Source organism: Nyctereutes procyonoides, unplaced genomic scaffold (genome assembly GCF_905146905.1).
Source record: "Nyctereutes procyonoides isolate TBG_1078 unplaced genomic scaffold, NYPRO_anot_genome, whole genome shotgun sequence".
Taxonomy (NCBI): Eukaryota; Metazoa; Chordata; class Mammalia; order Carnivora; family Canidae; genus Nyctereutes; species Nyctereutes procyonoides.
The window spans coordinates 36505388-36518459 of record NW_026575134.1 but is presented as its reverse complement, the minus strand read 5'-3'; the positions used below and the strand labels follow the sequence as shown (position 1 = coordinate 36518459).

At 39.0% G+C, this 13072-nt stretch overlaps 1 protein-coding gene across 2 annotated transcripts in view; it reads right to left on the bottom strand.

Moving 5' to 3' along the window:
* MPPED2 (metallophosphoesterase domain containing 2) overlaps positions 1-13072 on the bottom strand; it is a 176442-nt gene that overhangs the window by 116820 nt on the left and 46550 nt on the right. For both annotated transcript variants that reach the window (XR_008661307.1, XM_055301042.1), the window contains exon 3: positions 11173-11354. Coding sequence is in view for 1 of the 2 variants with exons in the window: in XM_055301042.1 (XP_055157017.1) it covers positions 11173-11354 (182 nt within the window). In the remaining variant the exon portion in view is untranslated. The remainder of the gene's footprint in view (positions 1-11172; positions 11355-13072) is intronic.

Here is a 13072-nt window from a genome sequence, read left to right as displayed (position 1 = left end):
AAATACCTAGCCACCAGTTAGATACAAAGATCTGGAGAGAAAGAGATTAAGATAAAATCAGTACTCCATTCCATAAACAGAATCTCAAAGAATAAGAATAATCTCCCAGATTTTGATACACAGTGTTAACACAGGAGGACAAGGGGCATCACACCAGACAGAAAACAAGGCCCCTATTCCTGTGCCCTCAACTAGTAAATCTGTGCAAAACCAGATAAGATATTGAAACTCTCTGAGTTCCAGCTGCTTACAGAAAAGGGGGAAAATCTCACTGACCATCAGGGGCTGGATGCCAGATGCAATGATTTGCCCTCTCCTTCCCTTCTGCATTCTCAGTGCCTGTCACAAAGCAGGACCTGGCCCTTAAAAGCCAGTTAAAATATATGCAAATAATCTTTTGAGGATGAAGTCCCTTCATGTTCTGGGAGACCAGGATCCTGCTCCAAGATTTAACAACACCAGCTGACCCTTGAATAATGAGGGAGTTAGGGGCCCCAACCCTCCACACAGTGGAAAATCTGCATATAACTTCAACTCTCTGAAAACTTAATGACTAACAGCCTACTGTTGACTGGAAGTCTTACTGATAACATAAACAGGTAATTAACACCCATTTATACTATATATTGTATTCTTACAATAAAGCAAACTAGAGAAAAAAATGCTGTCGAGAAAGTCATAAGAAGAGAAACTACTGTACAGTACTGTTAAACATCTCCATGTAAGTGGGCCCGTGCAGTCGAAACCCATGTTGTTCAAGAGTCAACTGTACACCATTTGGGGGCTTCAGTTTTCCCTCTTGCATCAGAAGGCTTGGAAAATTAAAGACTTTTTGGTTTCCAAAAAAACTCCTCTTTAAATTTCATTTCTTTGTTTTAAATAGTGATACAACTGTCATACGGTAAAATACAAAAAGATATCCCCCCCGTTTCAGAGAGTGTTTACCTGGATTTTTCTGTTTAACTGATGAAGTAATGGTTATATGTGTCCTGTTCGTGTCTGTTTCTTTTTAAAAGATGGGGAATACTTCAGAAAAGGAGAAAAAAGGAAGCTTTAGAACTAAAAGCTGGAAGAAGTGTGGAGTCAACGTCCAGTTCTTACGTTGACTCACAATATGACCCCCGCCTGTCCTTCCACATTTCTGGATCTCCATCCATCCATCAGCAAGACATCAGCGATACTGTCTGCCCATATCAACTTCCCTGAACTATTATAAGCATTAATGATCTAATATACTCAAAGGTACTTTGAGTCCTTTGGAGGAAGGATGTCACATAAATTAGAAGCATTATAATTAATGTAATTTAAGAAAATGGCTGGCCATAACAAAGAGGATTAGGTTCACACGGATCATAAATGACCTAGTCATCATGTCCTCAGGTCACTAACGATCCTTCCTAATGGAACAAAATCCAATCTTACTTATTTGAGCATATTCAGTTGTTCTGTGTTTGGGTTCATTTTTTCCCCCAAGAATCTTACTTAATTCTATATCAAAATTGAACTGTGCTTTAAAATTAATTTTGTCCTTATTGGAAAGATGTTTTATATATAAATTAGACCACGATGTAATTCACTTTAGGGAAAAAAGATCCTTCCATGTAAAAAAGGACAAGTAGATACTGAGTATGAATCAACTACTATTTGGGTGAAGCAAATACAATAGTAAGATAAGGAAACGGAATGTGTGTATCCACAGGATAGAATACGTAGGCACCTCATAGGCACTTTTTGAAACTCTACGATCTCATACAAAGAAAGAAAAAAGCAAAACCCTAAGTAAAATGCTTAAAATAAAAACAGAAGCCATTATACAAGTTTAGAATGATAACTGGAAAAAACAAATTATGAATCAAAAGCTAAAAAGCACAGCATGGTTTTTGTGAACAAGCTAATGATTAAGAAACTCCTTTGATACCGAACTCTAAACAGTAAGAATTAGGGAATTCCAGGCCGTAAGGAACTCTCTGGCACATTCTCCTCTGTAAATTATGGGAGAAGTCATCTCGCTTGTCCTTCTGAAAGCCTCCTACAAAACCTCTGTATTAGATATGATTATTAGGTGGTAATAAAGTTATATCTCTATAAACATTCCAATGAGGTTTTGCTGCTCAACTCAAATCATTTCTGAAAACTTTTCACTAGGAACTGCTAAGGCATTTCACTAGAGAGCACTGTGTCACACCATTGTTTGGTTTTATTTTTCTTACTGAAGTATAATTGATATATAACATTATTTTAGTTTCAGGTATATACCATAATGATTCAATATTTGTATATATTGCAAAATGATCACTTCAATACATCTAGTTAATATCTGTCACCACACATAGGTGCAAAATTTTTTTCTTGTGATGAGAACTTCTAAGGTCTACTCTCTTAGCAACTTTCAAATATGTAATACTTGTATGTAAGTATCCTAAAGTATATAGGATTGCACTATACTACATTCTGCTTTATTATATTCCACTATATTATGTAACTATATTAAAACATACAGTATTCTTAACTATAGTCACAGCATGTTGTACATTACATTCCCATGACTTATTTTATGGCTGTTATGTAGTATCATTAATTTTTATTCAAAATGGCATATCTCAACTTGCCCATGTCACAAGCTCCAATGCCTAACACTTTTGTATTGTTTAAAAAAAAAAATCAGAAGCCTTAAATGTGACAACCATGCCTAGAAACCATTACGTGTTAAGAGTTGAAAAAGTAAATTGGAATCTGCCATTGATAACCCAGCTACAGGCTGGTGTGCTGGAGTCTGTAAAACAGGAGCTAGTGCATAGGAGTGGTTCCTAGAAGGACGACAGGTGGTGACACTGTAGAGGAGAGTCAACACTGACCGTCCCAGGTTCAAGATCGGAACAGGAGGGAGATGACAGGAGACTGAAGAGACGGATAGGAAAAGGGGAGTAGTTCAGAGGTATTAGAATCTAAGGAGCTGTCTCTGTGTGTTGGGTCTGGGGTGTATGTGAAGAAGACAGAGGCCAGCAGGTCACTATGGCACAAGAGACTGTAAGGCCACTTTCCCTGAAGTTCTGCTGTCCCAGGGAGTCAAAGAAACACACCAACAGGAGAGGGTGAAGTGAATGGCACACTGAGTAGTGGAATAGAGCATTTAACATTTACTGAGTGTTCACTACCTGTACACACTGGGTATCCGTTATATTATCTAACCTCACAGCCATCCTTGTAGGTTAGATACACTAAGCATTAATAATTATCCTTTAACAGATGAATAAATTGAAGATCACAGAATTAACAATATTGAGATCAGGATTCAAACACAGAAAATAAATAAATAAATAAATAAATAAATAAATAAATAAATAAATAAAAAATAAATAAAAAATAAGGATTTAAACACAGGCAAAGTCCAGTACTCACACTCTTAACTTTATACTCTACTGTCTTTTTATACATTAACACACACACATGTATTTATACACCACATAACAGGATGCATGCCAGCTGTTAAGAGAAGTTATCTGTGAACTGTAAGATACACTGGTGATCTTTTATTTTTCTGTACCATGATTTACATTTTTTCCACAATGAGTATGTAAGCTTTCACCAGTAGAAAAAGACTCTGTATTCATTTTTAAAAAGCCCTTAGAAGATTTTTCTGCCACTGAAGACATTCAAAAACACATGACACAAATTTCCAAATACTACTGAGAATATTGGGGGAAATTATAATCTTAATAGAGGGAAATTTGACAATATATAATAAAATCATGTTTTAAGTTATGTATCATTTAGAACAATTCTCGTGCTAGGGAGATATCCTACAAATATAACTTAAGGATGTTTGCAAAGAGAGAGCAGGAAGGATGTTCATCACACCAGTGCAGATAATACAAGAATCAAGATATCTCAGGTGTCCAGTAATAGAGATCTGGCGAAATAAACCAGAGGGCACCCACAGCAGATTGCTACGCTAATGCAGAGCACGATGTGTTAAATTTTTTAAAGTTATAGGATAGTACACATAGTTGTAATAATTTTTTAAAATAGTCATTAGACAAAAAGCCTTTAAAGGGTGAATGCTGCCATTGAGAAGATTCAAAAGAGAAACAGAAAGTCAAAAAATTTCTCTCACATTCCATAACAAAATAGAATTACTCCAAAGATAGGACTGTAGAGGGATGTATATTTTCTACTTTGCACACATCAAATACTTGATTTTTTTATAATATATGTGTATCTCATTTATATTAAAAATAATTCTTTTTTGGGAAAAAGCACTTTAACCATATTTATTAATGTGGAGAATTGTGATATATTAAGATGAAAAACACACAATAAAACAGTACTACTATAAATCTCTATTTTGGTAAAAGGTGTGTGTGTGTGTGTGTTTGTGTGCAAGTATCAATAGAAAACTTTCTATAAAGACACTAAAATGGGGATTCCTGGGTGGCGCAGCGGTTTGGCGCCTGCCTTTGGCCTGGGGCGCGATCCTGGAGACCCGGGATCGGATCCCACGTCGGGCTCCCGGTGCATGGAGCCTGCTTCTCCCTCTGCCTGTGTCTCTGCCCCTCTCTCTCTCTCTGTGACTATCATGAGTAAATAAAAATTAAAAAAAAATTAAAGACACTAAAATGTTAACCGTGGTTGTCTCTGGCCATAGGTAGTTTTATTTTCTTCTTTCACTTGTCTCTACTTCCTAAGTTATCAGGCATGGACATGTATTACATGTACTATAAGAATAAAATAAATAGCCCAGACTGTGAAAGCTTTTCCTAAAACCCAGCTCCAAAACTCTGGGCCAACAGCAAGATCACTGGAAAAGGGACACAGTCTCCCAATCTGATTATTCTGAAAGAAGCCAAATCGATTTCTATGTCTATGATCTGTGATGTTCGTTACGGTCACACTCTGTTATAACCATGCCTAATACAATGCTCCTACAAATATGAATAACCTTCTTCTTGAGATTTTCCTTGGGAACATTTTCATTCTTCCTTTCAGGCCTAGAGAAACTGAAGCGCAAAGCATTATTATATAACAACCAAGACCAAAGAAAAGTCCTAATGCAAAGTTCATGGCATTAGTGCTGTGCTAAAAGGGATTCTGACCGGTTAGACTGTCACATATAAACTCGAGGCTGAAACAACAGGCCATCCCAGAATCCCGTCTAATTATGATAGGAAACACAACAACAAACCCTTTTTAAATATTTCTGCGCGTTATGTAGAAATCATTAACAATAGCCAACTGGGTGTTATAAATACTTTGAGGAGAAAGAGAAACAAAAGGAAAGGAAAAAGAAAGACATTTTGCATACGGAACTACATAATTTTAAAGTTTGAGCCAAAGTACGGGCAGAAAAAAGTCTTGTACCTTTATGTTCATTCGTTCACTCCATGATTCCATAACCATTTTTGTGCACTATGTTTCAGGCCCTATACTCAGAACTGGGTGTACAAACAGTGCTCGTTAAGCACAACACCGTTGTCTGGTAGGGAAGAGACAGCAAACAATTACAGAACCACCATGAACGCGCAATATGCACATGCCACATCAAGACGAAGTCTACCAAAACCATTCTGAAGGTGAGAGGACAGCAGGGATGAAATCGAATGGAGAGTGAAGAACGGTAAAGAATACCAAAGAGGCAGAGATTGCAAGAACGCAGGGGCAAAGTGAAGGAAGACCACACGTGGCCCAATGCCTCACAAAATGTACCTTTGGGCCTATCAGTGGTTCAGAATTTACTACCAATAAAAATACTCACATGGTAACTAGCAAGCATGTTATAGTTGGCAAGTTTACTTTTAAGCCAAGGCTGTGATTAGGATGCATTTGTGCCAAGATAAAAAAGAAAATGCTGTAATGGTTGAGTGGCCGGGATCCCTGGTCAGCTCAGCAAAGCCTATTCATCTGTGACATACCTGTAGCATATCTGATCTAATGTATTAATGGGACAAAAGGATCTAAATATCACTGTAAAAAGAATTTCTTTGGGAAAGATTTATCTGTCCCTCTTTCCCACAGCCCTGCAGTACCTGGCAATAAGAAGCCACATGTCTCTCTGACCCTGGGCTGATTCCCTTCAAGACCCATGGGCAGCAGCTGGGTAGGAAGAAGGGCAGGTAGGTGGTTTGTGAGATCAAGGATTCAGGTGTCTGGTCAGCCAGACTTGGGAGAAGTAAGAAGCAGGATTCTGGTGGCTCCCTCAGGATGGCAGAGATAGAAATTCAAAGTTGCATCCTCCGACCCACAGCAGAGATTTCAGAGGAAAGGGGCCAGTGGGGCAACAGCAGCAGCTGTCAGACTATACTGTTTTTTTTTTTTTTTTTTTTTAATTCAAGGGTTCGCAAGTGGGAGAGACTGGCCCACAAAAGAAAAGATTTTCAGGCTCCAGTCAGTGGCTATTCATTTCAAGGACTGAGATGAGTGCATTGGAATGCTAATGCCACAACATAATTTAGACATCCCTTGGAGCCTATGTGCCGGCTTCATCTTCAGAATTCTCTATGGATATTTACCTCCTTGTCATTCACTGCCATTGGAATCAGCCACACCAAATGGTAAGAATGCTTCCCCACCTCACAACGTCCCGCCGCCAACAGCCAACTCCTATTCAAGAGGCTGTGCCATAAGACTGTTAAAACATGACGTAAACCCACCTTAGACCAGTCAGCATCCGTATGTGTGAGTGTGTGTGTCAAAGGAGGCAGTTATTCAAAGAACCACCATTTTACCCAGAATATAGTCCCTCCAGCAGGGATCCTAAGCCCCCCATTGCAAATAGAGAAAGACAGGAGGACACGCTCAGGAAATGGAGTCTGATGGACCCAGGTTCAAATCCTGAGGTTATCTTCTAGTTGTTATGATCATAGATAAAGGAACTTCATCAAGGCTTGGTTTCCTCGTACGTAATAAAGAAACTAACAGCTTACTTATAAATAACAGGAACTACTTCATCAGTTACTGTGAGGACAACATGAACAATACATGTAATTGGGGGAGCGGGGAACTGGTATACCTACCACCCACGGATAATACATGTTCATTCAACCCCCCCTGTCATTCAAGTTCTAGTCTCCATGTTGCCATTTATTATCTGAGTGACCCTGGATAATTCATTTAACTTGTAATCTCAGTTTCCCCTTCTCTCAAATGAGGAGAGAAGTGGAGGCCTCTAATGTCCTAGCATTCTGTCCAGTAAGGGAGGCTTGTTTTCAGCTTCTACTCGTAATACCCTTTGGGGCCCCCTCTTAGAGTCTAAATCTCTCTTTAACTCCATGGTGCCAGCCCCTTCTAGTGTCTGTTTTTTGGATTTTTTTTTTCTCTCTGGCTCTGTTGTCTTCCTCTCTGCTAGTTGTTGAAAGTTGTCCACAGGCCAGGGCTATGCTAAGAATGGTCCAAGCTTTACCACAGAGTACATATGCACAACTACCATAGGGTATGTTATTATTATGACACCCATTTTACAAAAGAGAAAACAAAGGCTCAAGAGTTTAAGCAACTTATCAAAGGTAGGGAATTCAAAATTGACTCCTTCCAGCTGTTTATAATCTTTACACGATATACTACCTTTCTTTTTTTTTTAATTTTTTAAATTTTTTTTGTTTTATTTATTTATGATAGGCACACAGTGAGAGAGAGAGAGGCAGAGACACAGGCAGAGGGAGAAGCAGGCTCCATACACCGGGAGCCCGACCTGGGATTCGATCCCGGGTCTCCAGGATCGCGCCCTGGGCCAAAGGCAGGCCCCAAACCGCTGCGCCACCCAGGGATCCCGATATACTACCTTTCTAAGTCTGACCGTACCACCTAGTTTGAGCTCTATCTTCTTATGACCCTATGCTGTGCTAGCTTATCTCATAAATCACTTTGTATTAATAATTTTCTGTGTTACACCTGCCAGATGGCCTATGTATGAATTAACCAGGACCCATCATTTCTGGACTAACAGGGAAGTCATGATGGGATTCCCAGGCCCTGCAGCTGGTAGGTCAGGGTGAGACTCAAGACAGGCAGGGACTTAAATATATCTTTCAAATAACAGCACGTGGTCCAACAGCTACTCAACTTCCACATGAAACTGCTGGAAGCTACTGTGTTTTAGTTCAAGCCTAAACTGCAAGCTTCCCAGCTGCTCGAGGCCATTCATAATAGCACAGAGTGGTAACAGAAAAGCGCTCATACTTTGAGGTTGGACAACTTCAGGTTGACTAGTCAAGCAAACCTGAGTGGATTTCTCTGATAACCTCTCTGAGCTTATTTGTTACATGATTTTGGGTAAGTTACCCCAACTGAGCTTCAGGTTCCCCATCTGGAAAATGGGATAACACTTGCATCTTTAGGGGAATGACTTGGGGACAGAAGGAATGCCTGGCCTGTAGTAGAAACAGATTAACCTGTTGGGAGAAAAAGGAGCTGGGGGGATGGTCAGATTGTTTCCAACAATCAGGACAATCTAGAAAAGAAAGATAGAAATCAACTCACTGAACTTGAAGTACTTTCCAAAATCTGTAAGGACCCATGCCAGTGAGAACTGGATGCCCTATTACGACAAAAGCCCTAGACCGATTTGACCCCTGACTCTATTCTACTAGGTCATCTGGCAACTGTTGCTAAAGCACTTTCTTCAGGTGAGAGGCTTCTGTTAAGCCAAGTGGTAGAGTGTAATCTCACATCATCTCTCACTCTCAGAGCACCATAAGGTTGCCAGGGTAACTGAGCTATTCTGGTCCTTCCCTATGGGATCCCAACTTCATCCATATCCCAGCAGCTCCCTTTGGCCTCATGTTCTACACCCCCTTCTGAGGCCTCTGACTTCTGCCACACAAGATCAGAGGGGAAATGAGAAGGAAAGGAACTGACCGTGCAACTGGACCTTAGCATTTTATTTCCTTATCATTTTATTTCCTTAGTTACGGCACATTTCCATTTACAGAGTACTTTCCCTTATAAAATCTCCCAGTGTTTACTTCTAATCTACTAAATAACTCCTCTGACCTCTTCTTGTTTTTACCCTTTAAATATCTGTTGATGGTCCATTCACCACATTCCCCATTCAGTTATTAATGGCCCACAAAAACTTACTAGCAGCAATCATTTACTGATTAATCTGCACAACAATCCAGAAAGACAGGTAGTATTAATCCTTAGTTCTGCAGAGGGAAACCAAGGGGAAAAGAGAGGTTAACTCAGTTGCCCAAGGTCAGTGGCTAAACAAGATTATAACCAGGATCCATCCTGTCTTGTACTTCTATAAACACTTCCCACAGTGCTATTCCCTTTCTTTACAAATCAACATTGTCAAGGCAGCAAGATCATTTCTGCATTGAGATTCAGTTTCACAGAACAATTTACAACTGTCAAGATTCAAGCTCAAGTAATTTTGCCCGCTAACAGTTCATAAATAAAAGTTGCTAAAATTAAGAGACAGTAGTATTTGAAACCCAATTTTACAAAGGCAAAAGAGAAGTGAGAAGATCTGGATTATAGGCCCAGGTCTGCCACAAGGAGACTCTGAGAGAGTCACTTAACTTCTCTGAGTTATCTATAAAAATGAGATTACGCTGAATGTTATTTAAGGTATCCCGCTGTTTAACACGAGATGACTGAATAACTATTAAAACAGCACAAAATATAAAGCTTCAATATCCAATACAGCCGAGATCATGCTTACTTTGGTAGATCCATTCATTGTTAATGAAGTACACAGTTACAATCCCCTTGGAAAGCAAGATGCCAATACACAGCAAAAACCATAAAGAATTTCATATCCTTTTACTTAGTAATTTAACTCATGCAGTGCTTCACCTTGAGTAATAAGTCAATAGAAGCAAAAAGACATACACAAGTGGAAATGCAAATTTCAGTGCTAGGTATCAGAGGGAAAATTATCAATATCAATATTCATTTTTAGAGGAATGCCTTATTAAATAAAAACATAGAACAATATTAAAGTCATGTTTCTAAAAGGATGAACATGAAAATTATGCAAAGCCCCTGAAAATCATGTCAATACTCACTATTCAATGAAAATAGCCAGAAGTAAAAGAGCAGATGCACACTCTGAGGTTAACTACATAAAATGTGGATAGATGTGCAAGGTCACAGGAAAACTCAAAATAGTTATGTTAAGTAGCTAGGCTTATTTTTAAAAATATTTTAACTGTGGGTAATAAATGCTGTTTTTCCATTAACACAGACATTTTATCATTTCATCAATTATTTAAAAATTTCTCAGCCCCTGCTTTTTAGTTTGATGAAAAATGAATTTTAAACTTTCTGCCTAAATCTCCTGAGTAATTTTTATTGGCTGACATATTATTCATGACATTATTCTTCCGGAGTGATTTCTGCTCTTTACTATATAATTCTTCAGTGTCTTTAGAGATTCTAAAATCTCAGAACCCTTGCCTTCTTTCCCTCACCTAGGAGGATTTCTTTAAAAAGATGTGTCATCAAATCTAGCTATGAATAACCCCATGATTGCCTTGTAATGCTAATATTTGGCAACTGTCTGACCCAGAAGCCAATATTTTTCCATAACCCTGACCTGCAGGTGCCTCTACAGTAACCACAAAGTTGCCATTATCCTTTGCTTGGTGTATCTAGGGTGGTTTCATATTCCAAGTTGGGGGAGCTTTACAGCAGGATAACTTAGCATTTCAGGGGTTTTAGGACACCCTTTGGTTTCCTTTGGTTCCCTTTAGGAAAGCTGCCCTCAAGCAGCACTGTGCTAGGACCGTCCCTTCGCAGAAGGACTTTTACATCCTCCTCCTCCTTCATTTCTTAGAAATGTTCTCTTACTAGTAGGTCATTTGTACATCTTTGCTCATAATATCTGGGAAAGATTGCAGAGCCAATGAATTAAAAATATGATTCTAGGTCTCATGTGTGCCAATGAATGCCCTCATTAAAGCAGCATGAGTGAGATGAGATGGGTTTCAAAGCTTTCCATCCCTTTGCCCCAGAGCCTCTGAGGCCAGGCACTGAAAGGATGCACAGTAAAATTAAATATCTAAAAATTCATCTTTAATTAACAGAATTGGATTAAAGCTAGACACCACCGCATATCATACGAGAAATGGCTGAGCTGGCTTCCAAGTGCTCTAATTCAATTAGGACGCAGTGAGTGACACTCGGACGGGAAAGGTTAATTGGGGGCACCAGAACGCAATCATTCCTTACCTAACCAGTCATTAAACTTCTTAACCTCTGAGGGCAGTCCCAGCTCGGTGAAATCGCCTGTGTGGAGAAGGATGTCCCCATAAGGCATCTGGATACCATCTGTTCTGGAGTGTGTGTCTGAGATGCAGACAAACCGCGTGTGGCCCGCTGGTTTTGGAGTGTCATATGGGATGGGGTCGACCCTAAAGTAGACATAACAGATCCCATAACAGTTAAATATATTAGAACCCTTGTAATTGTCATTGCATATACATATCGACTGTTACCTGTGAACGCACCCAGACAAACTGATGCAAGGGCAGAAGGGCCCGTTGTAACAAGGGAGACGTTGGGGTACAAAGGAGAAAGCATCGCCCATCTACAACCCCATTTAGCAAATTCAAAAAAGGCTTACTTACCTGTTAGGAGAATGAAAAGGAAAGAACATCTTACATGGAGAATCAGAATCAACCCAGGAAACTGATAGAGTGATTAATGGTGAAGTTTAGGGATATTGAACCCCAACTGGGGAAGCAAAATTATGCTATTTTCTCTCATCATGCTCCAATTGATCCCACTACTCATTAAGAAATGGATAACTACATTTATTCCTTCTTAAACATGCATAACTTAAGCAGTGAACTAATTTACGGAGAACACTGCATGCGCTTTGCCAACCGAGATGTGGAAGATATAGGTAGTACTTATGTTTAATTTCCTTTCCACAACCATTCAACACCTGTATCTTCTTGTTTTTGCTAAGTGATTCACAAATCAAACAGTGGAGAGAGAAGGTGATGTCAAAATAACAGGACTTAAAAGAAAAACACTGAACGTTAAAAAGAACTTTGTCAAGCTCCTTCTTCACCACAATGAATTACCTGCAGTCCCAGTTACACCTTAGAGGACTTGCTACGCTCAAATGCCTTGGGCAAAGATTCTATTCAGTACAAATAGTAAGCCTTTTAATGGGTGTGTATAGCTCTACATATGCATTAATATATGTATAGTTTTAGAGACCTAAGCACTGTGAAATTACACTAGGGCATACGAATCAAAAGGCAAAATGATCAACCCGAAGCAAAGAAAATGAAACAGAACCGTCTCATTTAATTGAGTGTAACAAAGTGTGCTAAATAAACTTGGTAAAGAAATGCAAATCTGACTCTTCAAGCATACAGTTTTAATTATTTAAGGGGTTTGTAGCAGAGTTAAGGATGCTTTAACTATATTAACTCTACACTGACAGCTTCCTTTAATTTCTCTGTAGGAATGTACACTTCTTTTGGATTATGGGTGAAAATAAGCAGTTATAAAGGCAAAGAGAAGGTCACAAGAGAGGCAAATATGCAATGCAGAGATGAGAGTGTGAAACATTAAATAAGGAACAATATTTCATGTCACAGCCCCGCCCCTGATCGTTAACATGCAGCAGAGAGCACAGTGGAAGCTCAACACGAGAGTCCCTATATGTGCTGCCTCTACCGGCTTTGTTTAATTTTTCTTTCTTTTTTCCACTTTTTATTATTATTTTTTTAAAGAAATGATTTGTTTTAGCAATGGCAATTTTAGTGAGGAGAATAAAGACATGGATATACAACCCGGGTAGTCTCGCATTTCTTTAACAGTTAATCTTTTAGCATAATTTTCTCATTGTCACAGAAGAAGGAAAGGAAGAAGGAAGAAGAGAAGCAAGAGGAGAGAAAAGAGAGAGGACGGAGGAGGGGCGGTGAATTGGTTAACGTGGTGGATCTAATTGGAAACCCAAAAAGAAAGTTTAACTTCTGCAAAAAATTAATGAATTTTTCCTGTAAAGGTTAGAAATTAATAATGCTATTACCATGGAGATAGATATTAGATACAGAGATCTAATACACTGAGATCTCATGAGTAGCCTGGAAACCCTTCTGATCACATCCGA